Source organism: Stomoxys calcitrans, chromosome 2 (genome assembly GCF_963082655.1).
Source record: "Stomoxys calcitrans chromosome 2, idStoCalc2.1, whole genome shotgun sequence".
Lineage (NCBI taxonomy): Eukaryota > Metazoa > Arthropoda > Insecta > Diptera > Muscidae > Stomoxys > Stomoxys calcitrans.
Genome location: NC_081553.1, coordinates 62,204,586 through 62,227,011, shown reverse-complemented (window position 1 = coordinate 62,227,011; position 22,426 = coordinate 62,204,586). Strand labels below are relative to the sequence as shown.

The window sequence follows — 22,426 nt, the reverse complement described above, 5'->3', positions numbered from 1 at the left end:
ATGAGCGCTCTCTTGCAAACACTAGCACTTGCTCTCATCAGCTGATCATGATGGTTCTATGTGGAGGAATGTGTTAGTGCACGCCAGTGAGCATAAACTCTGAGTGATTATTTGAGGACTTTTTTTTAGCATGTGTGAGTGTGATTTCCTGTGTGTTCGCTGCTGGCAGCGCAGCTTTGGCTGGCCCCAAACAACCGCATATGATTGAAGTGTACATGTTGTACAAATTATTTGAACATTTCAATCGTTTTGTTCAGATTCTAGCAGCGCCGCCGCCAGATTTGCCCAGGAAAACCTGCCAGAAAATATTCAATACGTTTTTTCAAATCGTCACGATTACATGTGAGAGAAAGTTGATGACAAAAACGAAATTTCACTTTGACCATAGGAGTTTAAGAGGAAAATAACTAAAATTTAAATTTGATGAAAACATTTTGAAAAATCAAATCAAAATATTGAGTGAAAAAAAAATTTTTTTTTTTTCTGGAATATGAAAATTTGAATAACAAAAATAGAAAACAAAATTTTCACTTCCGTTTTGGATTAAAGACTTGCCCCCATCTCTTGTTGGCTGTTGGTGTAGTGGTATTGGTGAATCAAAAAAAAAATCAATGTGACAGAATTTCTATAAAAAAAAATCATATCCATATGCCGCCATACATGTTGATTGTATTGAAGAAAGAAATGTTTGTGTGAAAGATTTGTCGTTTTTTCGCAATAGCCCACCAAGAGTGATGAAAGATGATTTTTATTGTTTATTCAATTGTTGTTTTTTAACAGAGCCACAATAAACATCCATCGTCAATTAAGTCATTGTCTAAAGTTAAAAAGATCACAAAAATTTTAAAACATTGAAGAAGAATTACAACAAGAAGTGAACAAATTTAACTAAAAATGTTTAAAAATTAAAAATTTTCCCAATTAACCTACAAAACTTAAAACGAAAAAACCCATAGTTTGAAATCAAACCAAAATATCAAACAAAAAGTTTATATAATTCAAAAAGAAAAGTGAAATTCTAGCGGCCCAGTGAAAAATACAAAAACATCCAACACAAAATCGTCTGTTAATAATTCCTATGGCACACTACACGGCACAGCAAGAAAGAAAGAAAGAAATAAAAAACCAAAAATTAAAAACCAAGGCAACAACTATTATCTGTGTTTTGTGTTCCAGTTGATGGAAAACCATTTCCGATTCATTCATAGAATTTTTTTTCCAAAAGAAAAACAAAACAAAATTCCAAAATTCTAAAATTTTCATAGCAAAAGTTCAATTCACTTTTTTTTTTTTAATTTTCTTCAGTATTCTCTCCCCCTCCCCAAGTGATTTTTATACTTTTTATCAGTGTTTGTGCAAGTGTGAGTGCTTAGTGTTTTCTAATTTTTTCCCCCTTTCTCTCTCTCTCTCTCTCCATCTCTTCTCAACGCAGAGTCTCTCAAGAAGTATACATAATAACGTAATAAACCGACTAGTGAATATTTATATACCCCCATCAAAGGTTAAAAATATATACGAGTCCATATCTCTGCACATACATAGATAACAACAACAAAAATCTCTTAGCGGAAAATCCCAACAAAAAGTGTGGAAGAAAAAAAAAAATCCAATTAGTGCGCGTTTTTTAGTTTTGCCGCGTTTGTGTTTTGTTTTGGTGTTTTGACATCTAAATCTCAAAAAAAGAAAAAAAAAACTACAATCAATAAACCCAAATTTTACTCCGAAAATCATGTCTGAAGTTGAAGAAGTTATGGCCACCGAGGAGCAAACCTCCCCCGATGCTGAGATTAGCGATAACGTCTCCAAAAAGGAGGAATTGGTCGATGAGACCATGGAAGTTTTGCCTTCCGAGGAAATCATCACCGATGCCATCGATGAAGATGGTGATGAGGTTGAGGAAATAACCCAAATCACCAAGAAGGTGGTGAAGAGGACCATGAAAATTACTGAGGTAAGTTGGGAAACTACTCGAAAAATTAGAATCAAGAAAAAGGTGTAGGGTTTGTTTAATTTTTATACCCTCCACCATAAGATGGGGGGTATACTAATTTCGTCATTCTGTTTGTAACTACTCGAAATATTCGTCTGAGACCCCATAAAATATATATATTCTTGATCGTCGCGACATTTTATGTCGATCTAGCCATGTCCGTCCGTCTGTCCGTCCGTCCGTCCGTCTGTCTGTCGAAAGCACGCTAACTTCCGAAGGAGTAAAGCTAGCCGCTTAAAATTTTGCACAAATACTTCTTATTAGTGTAGGTCGGTTGGTATTGCAAATGGGCCATATCGGTCCATGTTTTGATATAGCTGCCATATAAACCGATCTTGGGTCTTGACTTCTTGAGCCTCTAGGGCGCGCAATTCTTATCCGATTGGAATGAAATTTTGCACGACGTGTTTTGTTATGATATTCAACAACTGTGCCAAGTATGGTTCAAATCAGTCGATAACCTGATATAGCTGCCATATAAACCGATCTTGGGTCTTGACTTCTTGAGCCTTTAGAGTGCGCAATCCTTATCCGATTGAAATGAAATTTTGCACGACGTGTTTTGTTATGATATCCAACAACTGTGTCAAGTATGGTTCAAATCGGTTCATAACCTGATATAGCTGCCATATAAACCGATCTTGGGTCTTGACTTCTTGAGCCTCTAGAGGTCGCAATTCTTATCCGATTGGAATGGAATTTCGCACGACGTGTTTTGTTATGATACCCAACAACTGTGCTAATTATGGTTTAAATCGGTCCATAACCTGATATAGCTGTCATATAAACCGATCTTGGGTCTTGACTTCTTGAGCCTCTAGAGGGCACAATTCTTATCCGATTTGAATGAATTTTTGCACGAAGTATTTCGTTATGACATCCAATAACTGTGCCAAGTATGGTTCAAATCGGTCCATAACCTGATATAGCTGTCATATAAACAGTTCTGGGTATTTGACTTCTTGAGCTTCTAGAGGGCCCAATTCCTATCCGATTTGGCTGAAATTTTGCATGACGTTTTTTATTCTTACTTTCAACAACTGTATCAAATAACGTTCAAATCGGTTAATAACCCGATATAGCTGCCATATAAACCGATCTGGGATCTTGACTTCTTGAGCCTCTAGAGGCCGCAATTCTTATCCGATATGCCTGAAATTTTGTACGACGGATCCTCTCATGACCATCAACAAACGTGTTTATTATGGTCTGAATCGGTCTATCGCCCGATACAGCTCCTATATAAATCGTTCTCCCTATTTTAGTTCTTGAGCCCCCCAAGGGCGCAATTCTTATTCGAATTGGCGGAAAATTTTACACAGGTCTCCAACATATAATTTAATTGTGGTCCAAACCGGACCATATCTTGATATCGCTCTAATAGCAGAGCAAATCTTTTCTTATATCCTTTTTTGCCTAAGAAGAGATGCCGGGAAAAGAACTCGACAAATGCGATCCATGGTGGAGGGTATATAAGGTTCGGCCCGGCCGAACTTAGCACGCTTTTACTTGTTAAAGTTAAACGCTTTCTTTACAAGTGCAAGAGCATTTTTGTTCTGTTTTTATTTTTGTTTTATTATTTAGGTCATTATTCATGATTCTTATGAATTTCTTGGAAGCCAAAGCTTTTTTTATTTTACTAGTTTTCCACTAAGGTGAACGACCCTTGGTGGGGTGCTTTTCATTTAATGTACTGGCACACTCTGTCGAAATACATATAACAATTCATTTAGGTTTTGCTGACAAAAATCAATCAACAATTCTTCTTGAAATCAGAAGTAACAAGTAAAAGCGTGCTATGTTCGGCCGGGCCGAATCTTATATACCCTCCACCATGGATCGCATCTATTGAGTTATTTTCGCGGCATCTCTTCTTAGGAAAAAAAAGGATAAAAGATATGGTCCGGTCCGGACCACAATTAAATTATATGTTGGAGACCTGTATAAATGTCAACCAATTCGAATAAGAATTGCGCCATTTAAGGGCTCAAGAAGTAAAATAGAGAGATCGATTTATATGGGAGCTGTATCAGGTAATAGACCAATTCACACCATAATAAACACGTATGTTGATGGTCATGAGAGGATCCGTCGTAAAAAATGTCAGGAAAATCGGATAATAATTGTGATCTCTAGATGCTCAAGAAGTCAAGACCGAAAATCGGTTTATATGGCAGCTACATCATGTTATAGACCGATTTGAACCATACTTGGCACAGTTGTTGGATATCGTTACAAAACACTTTGGGCAAAATTACATTCCATTCGGGTAAGAATTGCGCCCTCTAGAGGCTCAAGAAGTCAAGACCCAAGATCGTTTTATGTGACAGCTATATCAGGTTATGAACCGATTTGAACCATACTTGGCACAATTGTTTTCATTCTATTCGGATAAGAATTGCGCCCTCTAGAGGCTCAAGAAGTCAAGACCCAAGATCGGTTTATATGGCAGCTATATCAGGTCATGGACCGATTTGAACCATACTTGGCACAATTGTTGGATATCATTACAAAACACGTTGTGCAAAATTTCATTCCAATCGGATAAGAATTGCGCCCTCTAGAGGCTAAAGAAATCAAGACCCCAGATCGGTATATATGGTAGCTATATCAAAACATGAACCGATATGGCCCATTTAAAATCACAACTGACCTACACTAATAAGAAGTATTTGTGCAAAATTTCAAGCGGGTAGCTTTACTCCTTCGAAAGTTGGCGTGCTTTCGACAGACAGGCGGACGGACGGACCGACAGACGGACCAACATGGCTAGATCACCATAAAATGTCAAGACGATCAAGAATATATATACTTTATGGGGTCTCGGACGAATATTTCGAGTAGTTACAAACAGAATGACGAAATTAGTATACCCCCATCCTATGGTGGAGGGTAAACAAATTAGTATACCCCATCCTATGGTGGGGGGTATAAAAACGTGCTAAGTTCACCCGGGTTGAATCTTGGGACCCACCACCATGGATTCAGCTAAAAATTTACACATATGAACTTAGTTTAAGGGCGCGTGTGTGCTTTGTACAACAAATTTCTGCAAATCAAATTTAAACTTTTATTGGTAGTAGAAGGCATATTAGCTTATGTCTTATGTTATAGACCAGCATGTTTTCCGAATAACTGAGACATATGTTCTAGCCAATGGCAACAAAGCAGTAGACTACTTCAAGTCTAGATTAGGCCACATAGTTGTGGAATGCTCACAGCCCCCTCTTTGTGGCCATCTATCATTCGTTGTCCTTCGGGCCTGATCCTGAAAACTTAGCTAACATGTCGCTAGAAACATCCTACAGATTCCAGTATCCCTGGAATTTTTAAAATAGTTCCTAGTCTCGCAAGCTCGTCCGCTTTACATTTCCCTCGGATATCTCTGTGCCCCGACATCCAGAACAGGTGAAATTTGAAGTGTTCAGCCATCTCGTTGAGAGATCTGTGACAGTCGAGGGCCGTTTTTGTGTTGAGAAATACATTCTCCAGGGATTTAATGGCTGCCTGGCTGTCTGAGAAGATATTTATGCCAATCGTCGTAATGCCATTATATCTTAGCCATTTCGGCTCAGGTAGGGTGTAATCCACACTGCCTGGAAGATCGGATATTGTATCAAGCCACATGACCAATGAGAAACCTCCCTTAACCTCACGGCAGTGTTCGCTGCAATTTGGGTAGCCACAATGTCCAGAAGCATAAGTTGAAGCATTAAATTCAGTGCATCAGATGGTGTCGTCCTCAGGGCGGATGTGATGCACAAACAAGCCATCCTTTGGATCCGGTTAAGTATTGAGCAATAGGTGGATTTTTGAAGCGTCGTCCACCAGACCACAACACCATATGGCATTATTGGTCTGACAACTGCAGTATATAACCAATGCATGACACGCGGTCTAAACCCCCAACTTTTGCCGATGGCTCTCTTGCAGGTGTATAGGGCAAGAAATGCCTTTCTTGCCTTTTCCAAAATCTTGCTTTTGAAGTTCAATTTCTTGTCCAGCTAAACACCCAGGTATTTTGCGCTTTCTGTAAATGGAACATTCTCTCCTGCCAAGGAGACAGGTTCCACTCTAGGTTGACCTAAGAAATGTCTCTATCAACCTCTCAAGAGTCTTCAGCAAAAAGGATGATAGACTAGTAATCTTTCGCCTTTATGTGGTAGGTTTTCTTGCTTTCGGAATGAAAATGACCTTCGTGTCCCTCCATCCCACAGGTTAATATGACATTCTTGTAGTTTAAGCGGTGATACATCATCTGGGCCTGGCGATTTAAAGGAGTCGAAACTTCTTATCGCCCAAAGGATTTTCAGCTCAGACACAACTTCCTTAATAGCCTCCGACGAATGCATACCAGTGACAACCTTTTCTAGCGCCTCGTTGTCCGTTGGAGAATTTCCCGCGAAATGTGTATCAACGAGTAGTTCTAGTGTTTCCTTACTAGACATTGTCCATACATTTTCTGACTTCTGAATATACCCCACCGTAATAGGTCTCGAAAACAGAATCTTCCTTACCCTGGAGGCCTACACGGTGCTGCAGAATTCTATCTAGGATTTTTTCTGAACCTTTCTCAGCTCGCCCTTATATTTTCTTAGCTCAGCCTTATAGATGTCCCATGTTCTCTTGTGGTTTTTGCTCTATTGAAGAGTTTTCTCTGGAGTCCACCATGGCGGTCGCTGTTTTCCCCTTGGATTGGCAGTAGGACATGCTGCATGCTGACACAAGCGAGTCATTCTGGGCCTTCGTGATCCGCTATCCCACTATGTCCATATCCTCCACAGTTTCCACTTGCTTTTCTAGTGTAGAAGGCATTGTGGTGCAGAATTTGTGCCGAAATTTATCCCAATCCGCCTTTCTTCTGTTTAGCTAAGGGACCACTACGAGGTCAACACTCATAGTATGATAAGAATTCTTTCTAAAACTTACGCGGGACTGAAAATTACTCATTTTAGTGTCCAAAGTTTATTAACACAAGTAAGAGCGTGCTAAGTTCGGCCGGGCCAAATCTTATATACCCTCCATCATTGATCGCATTTGTCGAGTTCTATGCGCGGTAACTCGTTTTAGGCAAACAAAGAATATTGAATAAGAACTGTTATGGTATAGGAGCTATATCAAGTTATAGTCCGATTCGGACCATAAATGAAGGCAGAACATTGTTGAAGTCATGGTGTAATATTTCAGTCCATTCGGATAAGAATTGCGCCTTGTAGGGGCTCAAGAAGCAAAATCGGGAGATAGGTTTTTATGGGAGCTGTATCAAGCTATTGATCGATTCAGACCATATTAGACACGTATGTTAAAGGTCATGAGAGAAGTTGTTGTACAAAATTTCTGCCAAATCGGATGAGAATTGCCCCCTCTAGAGGCTCAAGAAGTCAAGATCCCAGATCGGTTAATATGGCAGCTATAGCAGGTTATGAACCGATTTGTATCATACTGTTGTTGGAAGTAATACCAAAACACCTCATGCTAAAATTCAGTCAAATCGAACGAGAACTGCGCCCTCTAGAGGCTCAAGAAGTCAAGACCTAAGATCGGTTTATATGGCAGCTATATCAAAACGTAGACCAATTGGGCCCATTTACAATCCCAACAGACCATCACTATTTTTTGATATAGCTACCATCGATAGATCGATCTGCCGATTTAGGGTCTGGAACCCATAAAAACTGCATTTATTATACGATTTCGCTGGAATTTCACATAGTGGCTTGTATTAAGCCTCCCGTCATCCATTCAGCATATGATCCAGATCAAATTATATTTAGATATAGCTGCCTTGTGGACCGATCTTCCAATTTAGAGTTTTAATCCCTTAAAAAGCGGATTTGTTGCCCGATTTCGCAGAAACTGCGTGTTGTATAAAAGTTCTCGGGAACTGAATGAAGTATGATCCATACCAGGTCCCATCTGTATATTATTATGGATATGGTAGTGGAGTTGCTACAATAGCGGATGGTAAATTTATCCAAGGTGGTAGGTATCCAAACTTCGGCTGTTAGAGCGAAGATAATTTAAAATTTTCAATTTTCTTTTGTTCCTCCTTCGAGACGAGCTCAATGATCGGAGATTTTTTTTGTTTGCAATGGAAAAGGAAAGCCAGAGATCACCAGACACACCAACCATTATGGGACGCGTTTCGTCATTTGGTTAGAATAACTCTTCGGCCATACTAAGTATGAAGGCTACAAAAGGCCGAGCGTTGGTATATTGTATTTATATCGCATTTATTGCGAAAACGCCTCTATGATACAAATACTACATTACCCACACTCGACAACCCTGTCTACTAGCTGTACCTTTCCCAGTGCATGTGATTTCATTTCAGCAGTTCTTTTTCAATATTTTTAATTATTTAACAGATTTTTGTATATAAAGCAGCAGCTTTTGTTAGCTAGAATAGCAATACGAAATGTTTGCTAAAACAGCAACACTATGTTTGCTAAAACAGCAGAAATATGTGTTTTTTTCCTTTTTCAGCAATCATAAACTGTTGTTTTAGCAAACATTTTTGCCGTTTTTTCGTTGAGATTACCAAATGGTACAAATTTCTTAAATTTCGCCTTCATTTAAGGTATTACGCTGCTATATTTGTATGCGTACGAGTAGAGATTATAATTTGTGAAGCTATTTATAGCTTCTATATATGAAAAAATAATTTTATTTCATTAAGTCGATGTGTGTTTCATTTTCGAATTAAATTATCACACAAATCCCCTTAAGGCTTTTTCTGTCATTAAATAACTCTGGGCTATCAAACAAAGAAATTCTCTTGTAGTATCAATAAATCCTTTATTGAATTTTTTTATAAATAATAACCAGAAATTATCCCCGCACACATTATTTACAGTTAAATTTTCATGTTAATCAATGTTTTTAATTTGTTATCATGAATGTCATCCGGGCAATTACATCTACGCTAATTAAACATTTACTGCGGAAGCCCCACGTTATGCATTTCCATATTCATTGACATTTTATGGGAATTTAACACCCATAAAAAATTATTTATTTATTATTTGTTTTTTTTTTTTGCATTGACGCCAAACGTTGTTAACGACTTTGGGTTTAATTTTTATGGCAGCAAAATTAATTCATTTCGTCTCTTACAATATGTAGAAATGGGTTGAAGAATGGGGGGGAGGGGGGGGGGGGGGGGTGAGGTGCGGGCGATGACTATGGTGGCCTCTTGCGAATGTACATAAATCACATAAAAAACATTAATCAAACATGTTATAAATTACAAAATGATTGGATCCACATGTAATGGCAAAATACGAACAAAATGAGTCTTAATATCGACGACAAAAATTGAACACCATTAATGTGTTCATGTAATTCAAGGGAGAGAATATGTTTTTGTTGTTATTTAAAGGCGAAAAATGTGTAAGGCCCAGAGCCAATAAAAGACGTTTTTTTATGGAACAAAATCTAGCATTTATTGTTATAAACACATAACAATATAGAAAGGTTTCATCAATTAAAGCTGTAATGGAAAAGTTATATAAACGGATAAAATTTCAGTTAAATTAAATATAGCCAGCATAAGTAGGGGATAACCACAAATGAAACATTGTCTGAAGAAAATCGAAAAAAAAAAATTCTTTTAAAAAATATGCCGTGTGAGAACGGGTAGAGAAATCTCTTCGAATTGAATTCCATCCATCCATCTATCCATCCATCTTTACATCCTTGCATGCATCCATTGATCCTTCCATTAATCCCTCAATTCTTCCATCCTCCCTTTTATCCTTCCATCCACCCTTCTATACACCTTTTCATCCAATCTTCCTCCTTTCTTTCATTCATACTTCTATCCACTCTTCACCCATCATCTGTCAATGCTTGCACCCACCGTTTCCATCAATCCTTCCATCTGTCCTTCAATGAAACCTTCCATGCACCTTTTACCTATTCTTTTACATTCCATCCTCCTATCCATTGTTCCATCCTTACATTCAAGCACTCACCCTCATACCCATTCTTGTATCCTTCATTCCACTCATGCTCCCACCAAGCCTTTCAATCATCCTTCTACTCATCCATCAATTTATTTTTCCACCCATCCTTCCATCCATTCTTTCATCCATTCCTCCACCCATCCATTTATCATTCCATCAACCTCTCTATCTTTCCTTCCTTTCATACTCCCATTCATCTTTGCATTAATCCCTCCATTTACCCTTTCCCCAGTTCGTCCACTCATGCTTTCCCATTATTCAACTCCTTCTTCTTTTCCTTAACCATTTGTCCATTCCTAAATTTATCCTCGCCCCAGTTCATACATCCATCCCTTATTCAATTCATCTTCCACACAACCTTCATCTATCTACACTTTTCTACTCATCTCTACATCAAGCCTTCCGTCCATCCTTGCATCAGTCTCCCATCGATCCTTTTATTCATCCTTTCATCACTTCCTCTTTCTTTACCTCCATTCATCCATCCTAACGGCCATCCTTTCATCAAATCTTCTAATCACTATTTAATCCTTCATTCACCTATTTTTCCATCCATCCTTCGATCTTATTTTTTATCCTTAATAATCCATCCATTCCTTAATTCACCCTTCCTTCAATTCATACATCCATCTCTTTTTCAATCCATCTTTCCACACAACCTTCGTTTATCTTTTCACCAGTCTCTCCATCTCCTATCACCCGTCCTTCCATCAATCCATCCATTCACTCTTTCATCAATTTCTCTTACGTTCCTTCTGTTCGTCCTTTCTTCCTTTCATTCATCCTTCCATTTACACTTTCATCCACCTTTTTTTCCATCCATCCTTTGATCATATTTTTTATCCCTAACCATCTATTCATCAACTTTCCAACCAATTCTTCCATTCACTTTCATTCATCAATTCTTCTTTCCTTTTTTTAATTCAACTATTCTTCTGCCAATCCTTTCATCAATCAATTCACCCTCTCATCCTTCCATTCAACCTTTCATCCTTCCATTCACCCATTCTTCCGTCCATCTTTAGATCCTTCTTCTTATATATAACCACCCATCAATTCTTAAATTCGTCAATTTTCCAATTTATATTTCCATCTCTTTGCAATGCATCATTTCACACAACTTTCGCCCTTACATCTTTCCACCTATCTCTACATCAATCCCTCCATCCCTCCATCCGTCCTTCTGTCTATCTTTATAAATCCTTCTACTCACCCTTTTATCTATTTTTTTGACCATTCTTCACGCTTTTTCCAATTCTTCTACCTTCATTCCTCTCATGCTCCAACCATTTTTTCAACCATCCTTCTGCCACTACCATTTGCCTTCCTTTAATTTATCCTTTTACCTATTCCTCCTTCCACCCTACAATCCATCTAACTTTTGATCCCTTCATACATCCCTTTATCCTTAATTCAATTCATACATCTGTCCACCCATACATCCATCCATCCTTCCATTCATCCATCAATCTATCAATCCTTTCATCCATACCTTCATACGTCCTTCCATCCGTACCTTCATTCATACTTCCATCCATAACTTCATTCATCCTTCCATCTCTCCTTCCTTTTATACATTCTTCTATCCATCCATCCTTCCTTTCATACGTTCTTTTATCCATTATTCAAATTATCTTTCAGTCCATCCCTCCTTCCATTTTACCATCCACCTTTAGATCTATTCTCTCATTCAAGCTTTCACCCACTCTACTACCCATTCCTTCCATTTATCTTTATCCATTCTTTCATCCTTCCCGTAAGCCATCTATCCTTCCGTCTATCATTCTATCCCTCCATCATCATTTTCAATCATCCATCAATTCATCGATTTTTCAATCCATCCTTCCTTCCAACCAGCTTTTCGTCCATTCATCGTTCCATCCATCCATCCTACCATCCATTCATATATCCTTCCATTTATCCTTTCATCTATACTTTCATCCATCCTTCAATCCATCCTTCCTTTCTGTCATTCATTCTTCGAACTTCCTTCTATCAATCCTTCAGTCTTACCTTCCTTCCTTTCTACCATCCTTCCTTCCGTTCATTCTTCCATCCATCAATCCTTCCATCCATCCATCCTTCCATCCATCCTTCCATCCTTCCATCCATCCTTCCATCCATCCTTCCATCCTTCCATCCATCCTTCCATCCATCCTTCCATCCATCCTTCCATCCATCCTTCCATCCATCCATCCTTCCATCCTTCCATCCATCCTTCCATACATCCTTCCATCCATCCTTCCATCCATCCTTCCATCCATCCTTCCATCCATCCTTCCATCCATCCTTCCATCCATCCTTCCATCCATCCTTCCATCCATCCTTCCATCCATCCTTCCATCCATCCTTCCATCCATCCTTCCATCCATCCTTCCATCCATCCATCCTTCCATCCATCATTCCACCCATCCTTCCATTCATCCTTCCATCCATACTTCCATCCATCCTTCCATCCATCCTTCCATCCATTCTTCCATCCATCCTTCCATCCTTCCATCCTTCCATCCATCCATCCTTCCATCCATCCTTCCATCCATCCTTCCATCCATCCTTCCATCCATCCTTCCATCCATCCTTCCATCCATCCTTCCATCCATCCATCCTTCCATCCATCCTTCCATCCATCCTTCCATCCATCCTTCCATCCATCCTTCCATCCATCCTTCCATCCATCCTTCCATCCATCCTTCCATCCATCCTTCCATCCATCCTTCCATCCATCCTTCCATCCATCCTTCCATCCATCCTTCCATCCATCCTTCCATCCATCCTTCCATCCATCCTTCCATCCATCCTTCCATCCATCCTTCCATCCATCCTTCCATCCATCCTTCCATCCATCCTTCCATCCATCCATCCTTCCATCCATCCATCCTTCCATCCATCATTCCACCCATCCTTCCATTCATCCTTCCATCCTTCCATCCATCCTTCCATCCATCCTTCCATCCAACCTTCCATCCATCCTTCCATCCAACCTTCCATCCATCCTTCCACCCATCCTTCCATCCATCCTTCCATCCATCCTTCCATCCATCCTTCCATCCATCCTTCCATCCATCCTTCCATCCATCCTTCCATCCATCCTTCCATCCATCCTTCCATCCATCCTTCCATCCATCCTTCCATCCATCCATCCTTCCATCCATCCTTCCATCCATCCTTCCATCCATCCTTCCATCCATCTTTCCATCCATCCTTCCATCCATCCTTCCATCCATCTGTGCATACCTTCATTCAACCTTCTTATCATACGTTCTTCTATCCATCCTTCATTCCTCCTATTCATTCTTCTAATCTTCCTTCTATAAATCCTTTAGTCCATCCTTCATTCCATTGTAGCATCCATCAGTCCTTTCATTCTTTCATCTATTTTTCTTTCAAGCTTTCACCCATTCTTCTGCCCGTCCTTTGATATTTCCATTTATCCTTCCGTCCATCATTCCTCCCTCGATCCATACTTCTGTCAACTATCCATTTACCATACATCCATCAATTCTTTCATTCGTACTTCCCCCCATCCATTTTATCATCCGTTCATAGTTTCATCCATCCTCCTATCCAATCCATTCTTTCTTCAGTGCGTTCCATCAAACCTTTCATTCATCGTTCCGTTCAAAGATCTATCCATACTTTCATCTTTCGTTCCATCCAACCTTCCACTTATCGTTCTATTCATAATTCTATCCATCCTTCTATCTATCGTTCCACGCATCCTTCTGTCCATTCTTGCATCCATCCTTTCATCCCTTCATCCTTCCCTTTATCCATCCTTCCATCCATCCTTAACCATCGTTACATTCGTCTTTCCATACCTCCATCCAACGTTTAATTCGTTCATCCGTTCTTTCATCTTCCCTTCCATTCATCAATCCTTCCATCCATCCTTCAGTCCATCCTTCCATTCATTCACCAATACTTCCGTTCATCCACACATCCCAGCGTCCATCCACATATCTTTCTGTTGATCCTTCCATCTATCTCTCCATATACCTTTCCATTCATACATCCATCCTTCCACTCATCCTCCACGCAAACTTCCTTCCATCCATTCTTTCACCCATTCTTCCCTCATCCTTTCGCCAATCCTTCCATTTGGCCTTCCATCCCATCCTAAAACTCATCATTGCATATCATTTCATATCATTTGGTATCATTTCATATTATTTCATTTCATTTCATTTCAAATCATTTCATTCCATATCATTTCATTTCATTCCATTTCATTTCATTTCATTTATTTCATTCCATTTCATTTCATTTAATTTCATTTCATTTATTTCATTTAATTTCAATTCATTCCATTTTATTTCATTCATTTGAATTTATTTCATTTCATTTCTTTGCATTTCATTCCATTCTATTCCATTCCATTTCATGATGTTTTATTTTATATTATTTTTTTCTATTTTAATTTTTTTTGCTAAATATTTGCGTTTCATGATAGTTGCTTTCCAAAGCATTCCATATTTCGCAGTTGAAATTGGCCATTTCATCCAGAAATAATATATATGTATATCAATTGGCAGTATGATGGAATGGTTGGTAGTGTGTAAAATGTCTTCATTAGACATTTGTTTAGTATAAATAAATCGAATTAGGATCACTACGCAAATACACGCCATCATAATTTTAAAATTTGCGTCGATTGCAAAATGCAAAAAAAAAAAACACCAAAAAAAAAAGATACATGCCAATTCATTTAAGCCAACGGCTGAATATTACGCCAATACCCCCTAAGATGAGAGCATCCTATGGTAAGCAAGTCATGCCCAATGTGTTTTGGTTTCATATGTATATAGGAAGCAAGGGTGCCACGCAGAGATAAATGATCATTGAATGCATGGCTGGCTGGGCTTTGGGATGTTCTGCCAACCGGAAATTCATGTTCAACATTTGGCCATTTGCGTTTTTTCGGGGGATTTTTTGATTCCAGGACAAAATGGGTAGAATAAAAAAACCCAGGCCATTTAGTGTTATTCGTTTGGTTTTTTTGGCTTTAAAAGATTAGAGCCACTTGCGTTACTCATCTTTCTGAGTGCGTTTATTTGCCATAATTGCGTGCTTTTCGTTAAGTATATTTTACGAGTTGAAAAATTTGTTAACATTGGGTTTTAGTTAAACGCAATTGGTTGTAGGAAAATTTGATATATTTTTTGGGGTTAAAGATTTTTTTAGGATTTAAATTTTTTTGACAGTTAATACTTTTTTGTTAAATGCGATTAAGTGGGTGAATAATAGTCAACTTATATACACTTAGGTTAGGTAAGGTTAAGTAAGAGTGGCAGTCCTTTACAGACTCACTTAGACAATTTTAAGTCCATTGTGATACCACAGTAGCGACATATCAAGGCTTCCGACGGGAATCGAACCCACGTCCCCTGTAGTGGTAATCCAAGCACGCTACCAACTCGGCTACCGGGGCGCCCCTATAGGCACTTACTTACATATGATATTAATTTTGACCTGGCAAAACTTTTGCATGCTCCTATCGACGTTGAATCAGGGAGTGGTTTTATAAGGCACTAATACTAATAGGTAGACCTACGTTATGTCAACCAAAATCATAAGGAATACTCGAGACGTAGACAATACTCTGTCTTCTAAAAGTCTTTTTAAATGGTTAAAAACATTTTGTGCTTACAATAAAGTCATCATATTTTCACCCAAAATGACCACAAAAACCAGCAAGAAAAAGCAAAAGTCGGGCGGAGCCAACAATATAATACCCTACACCATCTGGTGTACATAGTACTTTTTGTACCCTCCACCATAGGATGGGTGTATGCTAATTTCGCCATTCTGTTTGTAACACCTCGAAATATGCGTATTTAAAATGATCGTCATGTCATTTTAAGTCGATCTAACGATGTCCGTCCGTCTGTCCTTCCGTCTGTCTGTCGAAAGCAAGCTAACTTTCAAAGAAAAAGGCTCTAGAGGGCGCAAATCTCGTCCGATTTGACTGAAAGTTTGCACTTGGTGGATTGGTATCGCTTTCAACAACTGTGTTAAATATGGTTAAAATCGGTTCATAATCTGGTATACCTGTCATATAAACCGATCATGGGTCTTAACTTCTTGAGCCTCTAGAGGGCGCAGTTCTCGTTCGTCCGTCTGTTTGTCGAAAGCACGCTAACTTTCGACGGAGTAAAGCTAGCCGCTTGAAATTTTGCACAAATACTTATTATTAGTGTAGGTCGGTTGGGATTGTAAATGGACCAAATCGGTCCATATTTTGATATAGCTGCCATATAAACCGATCATGGGTCTTGATTTCTTTAGCCTCTAGAGGGCGCAGTTCTCGTCCGATTTGGCTGAAATTTTGCATGAGGTGTTTTGTTATGACTTGCAATAACTGTGCTAAGTATGGCGCAAATCGGTACATAACCTGATATAGCTGCCACGTAAATCGGATTGGGATCTTGACTTCTTGAGCCTCTAGAGGGCGCAATTCTCATCCGATTTGTAAGAAATTTTGTACAACGGCTTCTCTCATGACTTGCAACATACGTGTCTAATATGATCTGATTCGATCAATAGCTTGATACATCTCCCATATAAACGGATCTCCGGATTTTGCTTCTTGAGCCCCTACAAGGCGCAATTCTTATCCGAATGAACTGAAATATTACACAAAGACTTCTACAATGTTCAGCATTCATTTATGGTCCGAATCGAATACATTGGAGCTATATCTAAATCAGGACCAATTTTAATGAAATTCTGCGCACTTATTGGAACGTCGGACGAAAAATCTGGTTTCTGCAGGCTAAAGTCTATTTCAGATGGAAGATATATCGTTGACCTATGTCTAAATCTAAACCGAATTTTATGAAATTTTGCCCACGTATTAAGATGTCAAAAAAAAAAACACATCGTACTACATCTTGTTAAGATCGGACTAAAATAGTGGCTTATACAGCCTTAAAAGTCCATATAGAAGAAAAGGTATATATGGGAGCTATATCTTAATCTAGAACGATTTATATGATTTTTTGCAATCGTATTTGGGATTTTAAATAAAACAACTCACGCTAAATTTTGTAGAAATGGGGCCAAAATTGTGACTACTACAGCCTTTAAAGTCCAAATCGGACGAAAGATATATTTGGAAGGTATATCTAAATCTGAACCGATTTTTATGAAATTTTGCACACATATGAAGACGTCAAATGAAACACCCAATGTCAAATATTTTAAAGATCGAACCAAAATTGTGGCTTTTACAGCCTTAGAAGGCCATATCGGATGAATGATATATATGGGAGCTATATCTGAATCTGAACTAATTTTTATGAAATTTTGCACACATATGAAGACGTCAAATGAAGCACCTTATAAAAAATTTTGTAAAGATCGGAACAAAATTATGGCGTTTACAGCCTTAAAAGCCCATATCGGATGAAAGATATATATGGGAGCTATATCTGAATCTGAACCGATTTGTATGAAATTTTGCACACATATGAGGACGTCAAATGAAGCACCTTATTCCAATTTTTTTTAAAGATCTAACCAAAATTGTGGCTTCTACAGCCTTAAAAGGCCATATCGGATGAAATACATATATGGGAGCTATATCTAAATCTGAACCGATTTTTATAAAATTTTGCACATATATGAGGACGTCAAATAAATCACCTTTTGCCAAATTTTATAAAGATCGGACCAAAATTGTTGCTTCTACAGCCTTAAAAGCCCATATCGGATGAAAGATATATATGGGAGCTATATCTGAATCTGAACCGATTGGTATGAAATTTTGCACACATATAAAGACGTCAAATGAAGCACCTTATTCCAATTTTTTTAAAGATCTAACCAAAATTGTGGCTTCAACAGCCTTAAAAGGCCATATCGGATGAAATACATATATGGGAGCTATATCTAAATCTGGACCGATTTTTATGAAATTTTGCACACATATAAAGACGTCAAATGAAGCACCTTATTCCAATTTTTTTAAAGATCTAACCAAAATTGTGGCTTCTACAGCCTTAAAAGGCCATATCGGATGAAATACATATATGGGAGCTATATCTAAATCTGAACCGATTTTTATGAAATTTGGCACATATATGAGAACGTCAAATAAATCACCTTTTGCCAAATTTTGTAAAGATCGGACCAAAATTGTGGCTTCTACAGCCCTAGAAGGCCATATCGGATGAAAGATATATATGGGAGCTATGTCTAAATCTGAACCGATTTTTATGAAATTTTGCACATATATAAAGACGTCAAATGAAACACCCCATGCAAAAATTTTTAAAGATGGGACCAAAATTCTGGCTTCTACAGCCTTAAAAGCCCATATCGGATGAAAGATATATATGGGAGCAATATCTGAATCTGAACAGATTTTGTTCAAAACCAATAGCGTTTGTCCTTGGGCCAAAAAAGACACTTGTGCAAAATTTCATGACAATCGGACAATAAATGCTACCTGTAACTTGATCACAAGAATATATGGACAGACAGACGGACATAGCTAAATCGAATCAGGAAGTACTTCTAAGCCGATCGGTATACTAATCATTGGGTCTAGCTCTTCTCCTTCTTAGCGTTGCAAACAAATGCAAATTGCAAATTTTGCCCATGAACATTCCACTAAGGAACAGGGGCAAACTTCTCACATATCAATGAGTGCAGTCCGATACAAGTTTAAGCTCAATGGGGCCTCCCTTTTATAGCCAGGTCCGAACGGCGTGCCGCAGTGAGACACCTCTTTGGATAGAAGTTTTACATGGCATAGTGCCTCACAAATGTTGCCAGCATTAGGAGCGGAAAACCACCGCTGGAAATTTTTTTCTGATAGTTTCGCCAGGATTCGAACCCAGGCGTTCAGCGTCATAGGCGGACATTCTAATCTTTGCGGTACGGTGGCCTTCGGCAGGTATATTAGAGGTCATTACAAAAGTCACTGTGCAAAATTGCAGCCAAATCGGATAAGTATTACGCCCTCTAGGGGCTCCACCAGTAAAATCGGGAGATCGGTTTATATTGCAGCTATATCAGGTTTGGGACCGATTCAGACCATACTTCACACTTATATTGAAGGTGATAGGAGAACCAGGCGTTCAGCGTCATAGGCGGACATGCAAACCTCTGCGCTACGGTGGCCTCCACAAACAAATGCACAAAGTCATAATACCCAGTACCACATTGGCGGTGTAGGGTATAATTAAAGAAATGGCAGATAGCCAAATACAAACATATTTTGCAAATAAACATCAATTATTATAACTGTCTTCTGGCATTGGCTTTACACTAAAGTGCACTCATTTACCAACACTTATTAGTATTAAAATTTAATGCTTAATTTCTGATGGACAAATTAGAAAAATGTGTTAATTCAGCCATAACGGCCAATTAGAAAAATTAGAAAATTTCAAAACAATATGCTTATCGAGAATAGTAATTCTGGCAAAGTATTAGCCACCAAATAATCTCTAAATCTGGCATATTGTTGTACGAAATACTTAACACCCACCCTTCGACAAGCAAATAAATGAGTGCGCCAATAGGCAATTTAAGATGACGATGACAGTCATTTTTCCGAAATTAAATTTAATTGAAACGAATTGCAGTTGTGCGCACTTTGTTTTAAACCAAGACGCACGCACACATACACACACACAGTCTCTCATGCAAATAAAATTTAATTTATTTTTGTATCTCGGGGATATTGCTGCTGCTGCTACTGCAAGAGATTCAGTTTAATTTCGCCTTGTACTCTACTACTACAACTGTTTGACCACTTCACTAGAGGAAATCAAGAACATTTAAGTGTTCTCGATTTATTTGAAAACAAAAACTACAATTCACAGATACACACACACACACACACACACTCGTACACATCAGCAGCAAAGATACAAATCACAAGCCATCATTATTTCGTATTTTTTTTTTACTCTGCAAGCAAACCAACCAACATTTATGCATTCTGTTCTTTAATAGAGCATTTGTTTTTCGAGTTGGCGTTAATATGACAGCAAAGCCACATGGGAAAACAGATATCACCGCATGAGTATAGCCATCCATTCATACATTCGCTGATTCGACTCAACAAAATGTTTTACAATTTCAATTAAATTGCAATTTAAATACAATTCATGCAGTTTTCGGGGGAATTTTGTATACCAATGTTCAAGATTTTGATTAAATAAAATTTTATCTAAAACATCATGGCCAATTAAATGATGATGTGCGAGGAACTGCATAGGATGTGGGCTACACCAGTTTTGTTATTTCATTCTTAACACCTCGAACTATTCGTCGAAGACCCCACAAAGTATATAAATTGCTGATTGTCATGACATTTAAAGTCCATCTCGCAATGTTCGTCCGTCCGTCTGTCTGTCGAAAGCTCGCTAACTTTCGAAGGAGTAAAGCCAGGTGCTTGAAATTTTACACAAATTTTTCTTATCAGTGTTTGTCGGTTGGGATTGTAAATGGGCCATATCGGTCGATGTTTTGATTTATCTGCCATATAAACCGATTTTGGATGTTGACTTCTTTAGCCACAAGAGGGCGCAATTCTCACTCAATTTGTCTGAAATTTTGCAAGAAGAGTTTTGTTGTGACTTCTAACAACTGTGCTTAGTATTGTTGAAATCGGTCCATAACCTGACCTAGCTGCCATGTAAACCGATCTGGGATCTTGACTTTTTGAGCTTTTAGAGGGTGAAATTTTTTCAGATTTGACTGAAATTGGGAATAAGGTGTTTTGCTATAATTTTCCACAAATGTGCTTAGGATGGTTGAAATCGGTCCACAACCTGATATAGCTGTTATATAAACCGATCTGGGATTTTAACTTTTTAAACTTCTAGAACTCGCAATTTTTATCCGATTTGACTGATGAGGTGTTTTGCTATGATTTCCAACAACTATGCTAAGTATGGTCCAAACCGGTCCATAACCTGATATAGCTGTCATATAAACCGATTTTGGATCTCGACTTCTTGAGACACTAGAGGGCGCAATTCTCATCCGATTTGGCTGAAATTGTGCATTAAATGGTTTCTTATGACTTCCTACAACTGCGTTTAGTATGGTTGAAATCGGTTCATAACCTGACTTAGCTGCGATATAAACCGAACTTGGATCTTGAATTTCTGAGCTTCTAGAGGGCGCAATTCGTATCCGATGTGGCTGAAATTTTGCATGAAGTGTTTTGTTATGGCTTCTAATAACTGTGCTCAGTATGGTTTAAATTGGCGCATAACCTGATATAGCTGCCATGTAAACCGATCTGGGATCTTGATTTTTGAGCTTATTGAGGGCGCAATTTTCATCCGATTTGACTGAAATTGTGTATGAGGTGTTTTGCTATGATTTCCAACAACTGTGCTTAGGATGGTTGAAATCGGTCCATGACCTGATATAGCTGCTATATAAACCAATCTTGGATCTTAAAATTTTTAGCCACTAGAGGGCGCAGTTCCCTTCCGATTCGGCTGAAATTGTGCATGAAATAATTTGTTCTGACTTCCAACAACTGTGCTAAGTATGGTTCATAACGGTCCTTAACCTTATATAGCTGTGATATAAACCGATTTTGGATCTCGACTTCTTGAGACACTAGAGGGTGAAATTCTCATTCGATTTGGTTGAAATTGTGCATGAAGTGTTTTGTTATGACTTCCAAAATCTGTGATAAGTATGGTTCATAACGAAAGCGTTAATGACGCCGCCAGGGTGAAAAAGTTTTTTTCAAAAACCCATGTCCCAACTGAAACGTTAGTAGACAACATGGGGGTAAGAACAGAAGCAACGGAGGACATGTTGAGGCTTTTCATAGAAACGCATTTTCCACAGGATACCACGAGACTCACTCACAGACAGCGGAGTCTTGTAATAATGAGGCCGATCAAAGGCTTACTATACCATACCAAGAATTTATGATCAAGGAAGCCTTGAGAAGCTTCGAACCATTTAAGTCACCCGTAACTGATGGAATATTTCCGGCGTTACTACAAAGGGATGCCGACTATCTGGTCACTATTTTCACAGCGTGCCTAGGACTTGCATATACTCCGATAGCCTGGCAAGAGGCAAGGGTGGTTTTTATATCCAAGCCCGCCAAGGCAAATTATGCGACACCAAAGGCCTTATGTCCTGTCTACTCAAAACCATGGAACGCAATGTGGATATCATGATAAAGAGTAGGACATCCAGCGAACTGCTTAAATACAAACAGCATGCCTATGGCAAGGGAAGGTGTGTGGAGAAAGCCCTGTACGAGGTTATTCATAAAATAGAAGAATCCAGGATTCGAACCCAGGCGTTCTGCGTCATAGGCGGACATGCTAATCTCTGCGCTACGGTGGCCTCCATAATGATATAGCCCAACTTAAACCCATGGGGGAAGTTTAAGGCATTACGTAGTCAGTACCGATCGATTTTTATGCCCACCACCATAGGATGGGTTTATACTAATCTAGTCATTGCGTTCGTA

General features: G+C 38.6%; 1 protein-coding gene across 7 annotated transcripts in view; it reads left to right on the top strand.

Annotated features, from left to right (window-relative positions):
- Window positions 1-236: 236 nt before the first annotated feature.
- The window catches only part of LOC106082716 (tropomodulin), a 541,301-nt gene continuing 519,111 nt past the window's right edge, over window positions 237-22,426 (top strand). For 4 of the 7 annotated variants that reach the window (XM_013245396.2, XM_013245394.2, XM_059362210.1 and 1 more), the window contains exons 1-2: window positions 237-342; window positions 1,433-1,951. In XM_013245396.2, the coding sequence (XP_013100850.2) occupies window positions 1,730-1,951 (222 nt within the window). In that variant the 5' untranslated portion in view covers window positions 237-342; window positions 1,433-1,729. The remainder of the gene's footprint in view (window positions 343-1,432; window positions 1,952-22,426) is intronic. The other 3 variants (XM_013245403.2, XM_059362213.1, XM_013245404.2) reach the window with 2 other exon arrangements.